Source organism: Lissotriton helveticus, chromosome 5_1, assembly GCF_964261635.1.
Source record: "Lissotriton helveticus chromosome 5_1, aLisHel1.1, whole genome shotgun sequence".
Classification (NCBI taxonomy): domain Eukaryota; kingdom Metazoa; phylum Chordata; class Amphibia; order Caudata; family Salamandridae; genus Lissotriton; species Lissotriton helveticus.
The window spans coordinates 2,033,748,797-2,033,759,988 of NC_136065.1; the positions used below are offsets into that span (position 1 = coordinate 2,033,748,797).

Below are 11,192 nucleotides of genomic sequence, written 5' to 3' on the forward strand. Positions count from 1 at the left end.
AGACTCACTCATCTTCCAGAAAGAAGTCTTCACACCCCTCACCCTCAGCGTCGGGCTCGGCGCTGAGAAAAGAACCACCGGTGGATCATTCATCGTCTAAACTACCGTCGACGGCGGGCTCGCCGTCGAAAAGAAGACCAGGTACGTCGACGACGTCGAAGGATCCAGTTCCGTCGTCGAAATCCCCTCCGTCGGCGTCAACCAAGGCGACGTCCGACGTCGAGGAAGGGAACTCCACCGCCGTCAACCGGGTGACGGTCGGCGTCGAGTTCCAAGACCCCTCCGCCGTCGTCAACCAGGCGACGACCGGCGTCGAGGGAGGTCACCCCTCCGCCGTCGTCATCCAGACGTCGACCGGCGTCGAGAAGTGTGACTCCTCCGCCGTCGTCGAAGAAGCGACGTTCGGCGTCGAGGACCAAGACCCCTCCACCGTCGTCAGGGAAGAGTCGATCGGCGTCGAGGATGCAGTCTCCGTCGGTGTCTCGTCAGCTCTCGACGTCGAGGGTGTCCAATACCCCTCCACCGTCGTCGCACAGACATTCGACGTCGAGGCAGAAATCTCCGTCGACGGCTGATCATCCCCGTTCGACGTCGAGAGAAGGACCTCCGTCGACGACTGGGCATCGTCACTCGACGTCGAGGCAGGGTACTTCATCGACGACAGGACATCGTCATTCGACGTCGAGACTTCCGTCGACGACTGGGCATCGTCGGTCGACGTCGAGAGAGAGGACTCCGTCGACGGCCGGTACTCGCCGTTCGACGTCGAGACGTGGAACTCCGTCGGCGGCTGCTCATCGCCGCTCGACGTCGAGAGACCATACATCCTCGCATAGACATTCTAAAACAAGATTGTTTGATCCGCCGACTCCCCGAAAGCACTCGACCATGAGGGAAGATCGCTCGGCGTCGAGAGGTTCAGATGTGGTGATGGTAACGGAATCAGCTTCCCGTCATTCCACCTCAAGGTCCTCTGGCTCCTCAACTACATCTTCAAAGTCCAGGAGTCCGGTACGCAAATCACCTGTGCGTCGGACGGACCATTGGGCGGATAAAGTCAGACTGTCACCCAGGTGGTACAGGTCTTTGGACCATTGGAGAGATTCTGGGGCTGCAAAGCGTATGCAAGACTATGCCAGCTCGCACCACAGGTCTCCTCTTCAGAATCTGGTGGAGGAGATGGACAAGCATAGCCCTCCCAGGCACAAATCTCCTGTAAGAACACCACCCAGATCTCCCAGAAGGACCCGATCTCCCAGAAAAGACCCAGAGGTGCGGGTCAGGTCTCGCTCTCCTAGACGAGAAGAGCCTTCGAAACGATCAAAAGAGAGGAGGCACAGTGTCCACCATAGAAGTCGACGTACTCCGTCTACTTCCTCTACCGCTTCTTCCAGGTCTTCCAAGAGGGACTACTCCCCTACTTTGACGGACAGTCCTACGTCCCGATCTTCCCCAGTGGATGACATTGGCACGTATCTGGACGTCTTACAGAGAGGAGCTCAGAAGCTGAACATTGAGATGTCTGTCCCTCAGGTTACAACGACAGTAATTTTTGAAAAAGGGGATCACCCGTCCTCTACTGCCATTAGTTCCGGGGATTATAGATCCTGTCAAGGAGGTATTTCTAACTCCGGCGGCTATCAGGGCGGTGCCAGCCCGCATCCAAAAGAAATACAAACCGGCCTCTTCTGACCCGGTTTTTGTAAGATCGGACCCGCCTGCAGACTCTGTTATTGTGGCGGCGGCGAGGAAGACACACGCAGTGGCAGGTTCCTCTTCCGTCCCCCCAGACAAGGACAGCAAGACGCAAGACTCCTGGGGTCGCAAAGTCTGCAACTCAGCTGCGTCGACTCTTAAAGTTTCTAGTGCGGCTGCACTTCTGGGGCGGTACGACAGAGCCTTATGGGACTCTATGGAAAGGTTCAAAGCCAAGCTGCCAAAAGAAGACCAGCAGGACTTTGAGGAGACCGTCACTGAAGGATGTCTGGTGGCGAATCAGATGATCAGCACGGCTGCGGATGGCGCTGTCCTATCGGCGCATTCCTATTCTCATGGGGTTTGTGCCAGGAGATCGGCATGGTTGCGCTTGACAGGCCTGAAGCCGGATGCTCAACATCGCATCTTTAATCTCCCCTTTTCGGGTTCCGCTCTTTTCGGTGAGCATGCTGACGAAGAAATGACCCGAATGAAGACGGAACTGGACACAGTGAAAGCGGTGGGCTTGGAAAAGAAGAAAGAGTTCAAGCGTCGTTTCAAGCCCAACAGGGGGAGAGGGGCTCAACAGAGGGTTCAAACCCCTCAATGGTCCCAAAGTAAAGCCCAAGGAAAACCCCAGTTTCGGGGTAAACCTGGCAGAGGTAGAGGAGGTCATCAACAATCCTCTACCACTACAAGAGGAGGAAAAGCCTGATCAGTGGCTTCCTCTGGCGCCGTTACCCACTCCAGTGGGAGGAAGTGCTTCACAACACCTGGCAGAGTGGGTCAGCATCACCAAGGATCAGTGGGTGCTGAATATACTGCGCAATGGATACAAGCTACGTTTCCTTGCTCCTCCAAAGAACATACCTCCAAAGAGCGCTTCCCCTCACCAACTAAGCTTGCTCCGAAGAGAGGTAACAGTCCTACTGCAAAAAGCGAGCGATAGAGGAGGTTCCTCTCGCTCAAAGAGGAAAGGGAGTCTACTCCAGGTACTTTCTTGTCCCCAAAAAAGATCAGGAGGACAAGTTCAGACCAATACTCGATCTACGACTTCTAAACAAGATCATCATCAGAGAAAAGTTCCGCATGCTGGCTCTTCACCAAATATGCCCACATCTTCAAGTCGGAGATTGGATGTGTTCGGTGGACCTGCAAGATGCGTACTTTCACATCCCAATTGCTCAACAACATCGCAAGTACTTGAGGTTTGTCGTAGGGAACAAGCACTATCGGTACACAGTGCTACCCTTCGGTCTCAAGTCCGCACCACGAGTCTTCACCAAATGCATGGCAGTGGTGGCGGCTTTTTTGCACAAGAAAGGACTCTTCCTATACCCATACTTGGACGACTGGCTCCTAAAAGGTCCGTCTCCAGTGCGGGTAAGACACGATCTACATCTGTGTCTTCTCCAATTGCACAGGCTCGGTCTCCATGTGATTCTGGAGAAGTCAGTCCAGCGGCCTACACAGTCAATTCACTATCTAGGCTCCGTTCTGGACACAAGAGTGGGAAAAACGTTTCCTTCGGAGGAGAGACTTTTTTCCCTGAACCAGAAATGTGGAATTCTGCTAGAATCTCGGCTTCCAACAGCCCGACAAGTAGCATCCCTGCTGGGTTCCATGGCATCCTGCATCTTTCTCACCCTCGTTCATCACCACCCCCTTTTCTGTATCTTTCTCATCCCCAACGCCAGGCTGAGAATGCGGCCTCTACAGCAGGCCCTGGAAGATCAATGGGACCAGGCGACAGGACTTTGGGAGGATCGCATCAAGCTCTCCCAAGTGACGAAAGACGCCATCAAATGGTGGACACGGAGAAAGAATCTGCTGGTGGGGGTTCGGTTTCACCAGCCTCTTCCAATCCAGTCGATAGTGACGGATGCCTCTCTGCAAGGTTGGGGAGCACATATGGGTCCTCTTCAGATTCAAGGCCTGTGGTCTGCGCAGGAGCAGACATACCACATCAATATGCTGGAACTCAGAGCGGTATTCCTGGCTCTCAAAGCTTTTTTACCAGCGATAGAGTCCAACTCAGTCCTAGTTCAGACGGACAACACGACCACCATGTTCTATCTGAACAAACAAGGAGGCACAAGATCTCGCCCTCTGTCTCGAGAGGCTCAGGCAATCTGGCATTGGCTCCTCTCTCGAGACCTCACGATAGTGGCGGTGCACCTTCCAGGCGAGTTGAACGTAAAAGCAGACGCACTCAGCAGGCACTTCGAAGATCAGCCAGACTGGGTGCTAAACGACGAAGTGCTGGAAGAGCTTTTTCGTTGCTGGGGTCGTCCAACCATAGATTTGTTTGCAGACGACGAAAACTCCAAATGCCACGCCTTCGCGTCCAGGTTCCACCGGCCAGGGACTCAGGGGAATGCTCTACTGATGGATTGGTCATGGACATTCGCTTACGCGTTTCCTCCCCTGGCTCTCATTCCGAGAGTAGTTTCCAAGCTCTGCAGATCGGACATGGACATGATCCTGATAGCTCCGGATTGGCCACGACAGTGGTGGTACCCGGACCTTCTACTTCTGTCTGTGTGTCCACACAGACGACTTCCTTGCAGGCCGGACCTGTTGAGCAAGATGAACGGGAGGATAATGCATCCCAACCTCCCATCATTGAACCTAACAGCATGGCTCCTGAGGTCCTGCAATATGGGCATTTGAACTTGCCTCCTGAGTGCATGAACATTTTAAAGGAGGCCAAGAGACCCTCCACGAGAGCGTCTTATGCGTTTAAGTGGAAGCGGTTTTTCTTATGGTGTAAAGATCACCACCTTGACCCGATAAAAGGACAGGAGGACGTCATCTTGCCTTTCCCTAGCTACTGCTGGTTTGAAATACGCTTCTATTAGGGTGCATTTGTCAGCCATAGTTGCATATAGAAAATCACCAGATCAGGTTTCTTTTTTTCAGGTTCCAGTGGTTAAGGACTTCCTCCAGGGGTTGAAGAAAGTCTATCCCCCTGTGCGAAATCCTTCTCCCCCATGGGAATTAAACCTGGTGCTATCCAGGTTAATGTCACCACCTTTTGAGCCCATCCACAAGGCCTCTTTGCAGCATCTCTCTTGGAAGGCGGCCTTTTTGGTGGCGATTACCTCGGCTCGCAGAGTCAGCGAGATTCAAGCTCTCTGTGCGAAAGAACCATACACTATCTTTCATCACAATAGGGTAGTCCTAAGGGCTCATCCGGCTTTCTTACCTAAAGTCATCTCTGATTTTCATATAAATCAATCCATTTCCCTACCGTCATTTTTTCCAAATCCAACGACCCCAGCCGAGCGGTCACTGCACTCCTTAGATCTTAAAAGAGTGCTCAAGTTCTATCTGGAAATGACCAAAGGGATTAGAAAAACGGATCAACTGTTTGTGAACTATGGTTCAATGCGAACAGGTTTTCCGGCAGCCAAGAGGTCCATCGCGAGATGGATTGTCTCTTGCATAAAATTGGCTTATCAGCTTGCAGGCAAGCCTTTGTTGCAGTCACCCAAAGCGCATTCCACTAGAGGGAAGGCCGCTACAGTGGCCTTCTTGCACGACATTCCAATGTCGGAGATTTGCAAGGCTGCGACTTGGAAATCAGTTCATACCTTTACGAGACATTACTGTCTCGAGTCTGATTCCAGGGCCGATACTCAAGTAGGACAAGCCTCTTTGAGGAATCTATTTGGGTAGCCTACGGCCTGTACAAGCTTAGTAGTTACTAGGCTTCATATGGTTATTACTGTATTGTTACTCCTTTGCCCGCAGGGAGATGAGGTGAGGCTCGCTATTCTATTCTAATGCTTATGACTATTGATGAGGATCCCCTGGAAGAGAAAGATTAGTTACTTACCTGTAATCCTAGTTCTCTTCCAGGGGTATCCTCATCAAAGTCATAAGCAACCCTCCCGCCTCCCCGGGCAAAGGACATTCTTTGATAAGGAGATATTGTTAACCTATTTGTTATTGGGTTTATTTTCAGTCTCCGAAAAGAACAACTGACCTAACTGTCACCCCTGAGGCATGATGGGATACTGGGGGTCATGAGTGCCTTAAAGGCACGGTGTCAGTTTATTGCTATGCAGCTACAGGTTAGCTTTTCAGTCTTTTTAGACTGTGTGTTTGCAATGCAGCCTGGGAGCTTTCTATGCTTCCAGTGAGTTATAAGAATTTCTACTGCTTTCTGAGCATTAAAACAGTTTCTAAACAACCTTTTTTGTTGTTTCTCATGTTTCTAATGCTTATTATTATTACATGTATGGTGGAAATTCTACACAGCATATTTCAGCTCTGTTTCTATTGGCTGCTATTGCATGTTATATATATATATATGTATTTATATATATATGAGTATATCTATATGTGGGGCACATATAATATAGTGTTTCCGGGGTCCCACACATGGGCGGGAATATTCTAATGCTTATGACTTTGATGAGGATACCCCTGGAAGAGAACTAGGATTACAGGTAAGTAACTAATCCATCCTGCTGGTGCATCACGCCAGATGGCGGATGCGGGCTCTGCAGTGGGACCTGAAGTTTCAGTGGGCCCAGCATCAAGGCAACCTATCCGGCCATGTCCTGATCTCGGAGGGCACTGCGAGACAGTTGCAGTGGTGGCTCACGGACTGCGATTGGGTCTGCGGCAGATCCCTCTCCCTTCCCCAACCGGAGCACGTAGTTGTGACGGAGGCGTCCCTCCAGGGCTGGGGAGGCCACATGGGAGAGGCGGAGGTCAGAGGCCTCTGGTCTCCGGCGGAGACTCGACTCCACATCAACATGTTGGAGCTTCGGGCGATTCGTCTAGCACTGAAGGCATTCCTCCCCTCTGTCCGGGGGAGTGTAGTGCAGGTGTTCACGGACAACACCACCGCCATGTGGTACTGCAACAAACAGGGCGGGGTGGGGTCGTGGACCCTTTTCCAGGAGGCTCTGCGCCTTTGGCAATGGCTGGAACATCAGGGTGTGACCCTGGTGGTTCAACACCTGGCAGGTTCTCTGAACGCCAGGGCAGACGAACTCAGCCGCAGGTGCATGATGGATCACGAATGGCGTCTGAACTCGGACGTGGCGCAAGGCCTCTTTCAGCAATGGGGAGAGCCTTGGTTAGATCTATTCGCCACCGAAGAGAACGTGCAATGTCATCAGTTCTGCGCGTTGGAATTTCCAAGGCGGCACTCGCTCGGAGACGCTTTTCGTCGCGAGTGGAGCTGCGGTCTATTGTACGCCTTTCCGCCTATACCACTTCTGCCCAGAGTGCTGAAGAAGATCAGGCGCGACCGGGCCCAAGTCATCCTTGTGGCTCCGGACTGGGCTCGAAGGTACTGGTATCCCGAGCTACTCAGTATGTCAGTCAATCCCCTGGTTCGTCTGCCTCTTCGGGAGGACCTTCTGTCGCATAGCAGGGGACGGTCCTCCACCCGGACCTGTCCAGTCTCCACCTCCATGCTTGGAGATTGAGCGGCGACAGTTGAGGCCATTTGACTTGCCTCCTGAAGTCTGTAATGTCATTCTGACAGCCAGGCGTCCCTCCACAAAGTCGGTATACGCCTGCAGGTGGAACAGATTCGTGGCATGGTGCACAGCAAAGGCTGTGGATCCTCTTGCTGCCCCTCTTTCAGAGGTTCTTCTCTTCCTTCTTTCTCTTGCCCAGCAGGGCTCTGCTCTGGGCACTATCAAGGGCTACCTTTCTGCCCTTTCAGCCTTTCTCAGGCTACCTGATCAGCCTTCTTTGTTCAAGTCCCCTATTGTGAACAGATTTCTTAAAGGCATCACTCACACTTTTCCTCCTGTTCCGTTTGTGATGCCTCAGTGGGACTTGAACCTGGTTCTGACTTTTCTGATGTGCGCTCCCTTTGAGCCACTTCACAATTGCCCTCTTCGCCTTCTGACTCTGAAGACTGCTTTCCTGGTTGCCATCATCTCTGCCAGGAGAGTGAGTGAGCTCCAAGCTCTTTCTTGTACTCCACCTTTCCTTTCTGTCCATCCGGACAAAGTGGTGCTACGTACCAAACCATCTTTCCTGCCCAAGGTCGTCACGGCCTTCCACATTGGGCAGTCTATCACCTTGCCTACCTTCTTTCCGCCACCGCATCCCTCTAAAGAGGAAGAGCGGCTCCATCGTCTGGACCCAAAACGTGCGCTCTCGTTTTATCTGGATCGCACACGCCAGTTCCGGGTGGATGACCAACTCTTTGTTGGTTACGTGGGCGCTAAGAAGGGGAAAGCGGTGCACAAGCGGACCATCTCCCGGTGGATCATCTTGTGTATCCAGGCATGCTACTCCTTGGCTAGGAAGGAGCCCCCTGCTGGATTGCGGGCTCATTCTACCCGAGCCACGGCGACTACCACTGCCCTGGGCAGGGGTGTGCCCTTACAAGACATCTGTCAGGCAGCTACGTGGGCATCGCTGCACACGTTTGCGAGACACTACTGCCTGGACAGCCAAGTCCGGAGGGATGGCTTCTTTGGCCGTTCCGTCCTCCAGGACTTTCTGGTGTGAGTATTGGTTCGCAGACCCACCACCGGGGTTGGTATTGCTGGGGTATCTATTCTAAGGTAAGGAATCTAATACTAACGTGTCTCTTTCAGATGCACAAGTTACTACTTGTGTAACGATATATCTGTAAGAGACATTAGTTAGTATTAGATTCCTTACCGACCCGCCCATCCTCCCCGTTCTGCGAACCAATATCTAGGGTTAGGGTTGTCCCCTTTCAGGGCCCTAGTTTCAATGGCACCAGTTTTGGTTTTTAACATGGCTCTGCGTTTCTGGCGCGGAAAAGCTGTGTCTAAGAACTGACGTCAGCACGCGGAGGTGGCGTCTAAGTACTCCGACGACGTCATCACGGCGCCCACGACGCCGACGACGGACGCGGAGCCGCAGACGACGCCTACCGACGCGCAAGGGTACTGCTACGCAAAAAATTTCCGGATCCAGTCTGACGCCTGGGGATATTCTAAGGTAAGGAATCTAATACTAACTAATGTCTCTTACAGATATATCGTTACACAAGTAGTAACTTGTGCATTAACTACACAGTGGTTTTCCCATAATAACAACCAAGATGTAATCTACTCTGAAGAATCTGATTGATCGAAGTTCTCAGTTGTTGTGTAATTGATTGGCTGTTTTTCAGCTCTAGCCTGCTTAAAACCATGCCACTTTTCCACCACTGGGCATTCGCCAGTCATTGCACGGACTGGTACACGTTTGTCACTCAAGGTATCCAACACTTGCTTTCATTGGACTTCTTGAGTTTTGTCAGTAATAGGGCAGAATAACATTTGCAGTTCAGTGCACATGCCTATCAGAGACCAATGTGACATCTTTCTGCTTCTTGACTATCATTGATTGTTTGTCTGTATTATGACTGTCCCTCTTTCACAGGTGGCAACTGAGATGTGTTTTGTTTGATTAAGAAAATATTTTTCCTAATTTATTTTTTCATTCTATGTCAGGTATGTCAAGTATGCTTGTGAAGGAGTCCACTACATGCAATGAAAACAAGACCTCTATTCCAAAGTCTGTACTTAACCAATATCAAACACTCCAAAGTGAGGACAAGCACACCCTCTCCACTGATGGTACAAAGGCATTTAAAAGAATTGGGAATCATCTACACCATCAGAAATACCATGGGCTAAAGAAGCGCTTTCCCTGTAGCTATTGTGGAAAGGGTTTTGCTCACAAGTCCTATCTTCTTCGTCACCAGAGAATCCATACCAGTGAGAAGCCCTTTTCCTGTACTGAATGTGGGAAAGGTTTTACTCAGCCGGGAGGGCTTAAACGTCACCAGAACATACATAAGGGTGAGCTTCAGAAACCCTTTCCTTGCTATGAATGTGGGAAGTGCTTTGTGTCCAAGTCAGATTTTCAGCATCACCACAAAAGCCATATTAACAGCTTTGCGTTTAAATTAGACTTTCATCAAGACCAGAAAATTCAAAATGACGAAAAGCCATTTGCCTGCACTGAATGTGGGAAGAGATTTACTCTCAAAGCAAACCACAAACGCCATCTGAAAATCCACAAAGGTGAAATTGAGAAACGCTTTTCCTGCAGTGAGTGTGGTAAGTGCTTTACTCACCAACCAGGACTTGAACGCCACCTGAAAATCCACAGGGGTGCAATTGAGAAACCCTTTATCTGCAGCGAGTGTGAGAAGAGATTTGTCTATAAGTCACATTTAGAACGTCACAGAAGAATCCACACTGGTGAGAAGCCCTTTGTTTGCACTGTGTGTGGAAAAAGGTTTATTCAAAGGTCAAATCTTCGACATCACCTGGGAACCCATAAAGAAGCCACTTTCATTCAATCATTATGAAAAGATTTTTAATCAGCGCACACATTTTAAACATATCCAGATAATCCACACAGGTGAGAAACAATTTTCATGCATCTAATGTGTGAAGAGTTTTATGTATGAAACAGACCTTCAGTATCATGAGTTATTTTCTTGCACTCAGTAGAAGAAGAGCTTGGTGAATAAGTGATCTTCACTGTCACCAGACGTTTCACATGGGTGAGAAGCCATTTGCATACACAGAATGCAGTAAGAGGTTTGTTAAAAAGGACATTCTATGACCCTATATTGTCTACACTGGTTGGAACCCTAGAAGTTGATAGATCATTTCACAAAAGTTATCTTCAACATCACAAGAGAATTTTCACCTGGAACTTCAATTATGAACTTCAAATGAGTATTCATATCAATTGACAGTTGATTCCCTACACCAATGATGGGAAAATAAGTTGTAGATCTGCTTTGTGTTATTTACAGCTTCTTCAGTTGAAGTTTATTTGCCTGATCGTTTATACATTCTCACCTACTGCCACCCATCTGAGAAAGCTAGTGTGGAAAGGAATAACTGCATCTGGTATTTCCTGTAGTTGGAACTGTTCAATAGTGATCTGCTGCACTTTGCTTATTAAGTCTGCACTAAGTACTTCTCTCTATATTTTTTTTAATTTCTTTTAGCCTGGGTCTTACTTAATGTCATTTATATGGTGGTCTTAACTGTAAATAAATGAACCTTGTCTTTCCACAAAAAGATGAATTTGGACTGTGAACACCTCTGTTCGAGGCATATGGGCTGCAGACCACACACTTTTGCATTAGATCATCATCTGGTGGTGGGCCCGGATGATTACACAATCAATTCAATTCAAAATCTTTATTCGAATTTTTGCAAATTCATAAAAGCAATTCACACAATCCCAAATCAAATTACCATAGTTACAAAATACAGCATATTATTAAATACAATCAATTTATCTGTAAAGTCGGAAATTTACTAAGGGTGCTCCATAGTTTTCCGAACATGAGTAATAACCCTTAGAAAAGTGCTAGTGCGAAATATCAACTCTTCATTATTCAAAGTTAACATCATCAAATTTGATTCCTCCAAAGAACGTGGTCTATTTTTTTTAAAATACGGGGCTAAAATCCATTAAAAATATTTTTGATAAAATTTACAAAAGAAGAAAAAGTGTAATTCAGTTTG

General features: G+C 49.2%; 1 protein-coding gene across 2 annotated transcripts in view; it reads left to right on the top strand.

Annotated features, from left to right (window-relative positions):
* The window catches only part of LOC144756216 (uncharacterized), a 156,156-nt gene extending 145,411 nt beyond the window's left edge, over positions 1-10,745 (top strand). For both annotated transcript variants that reach the window (XM_078645829.1, XM_078645830.1), the window contains one exon: positions 9,147-10,745. In XM_078645829.1, coding sequence (XP_078501955.1) covers positions 9,147-10,012 — 866 coding nt within the window. In that variant the 3' untranslated portion in view covers positions 10,013-10,745. The remainder of the gene's footprint in view (positions 1-9,146) is intronic.
* The last annotated feature ends 447 nt before the right edge of the window (positions 10,746-11,192 follow it).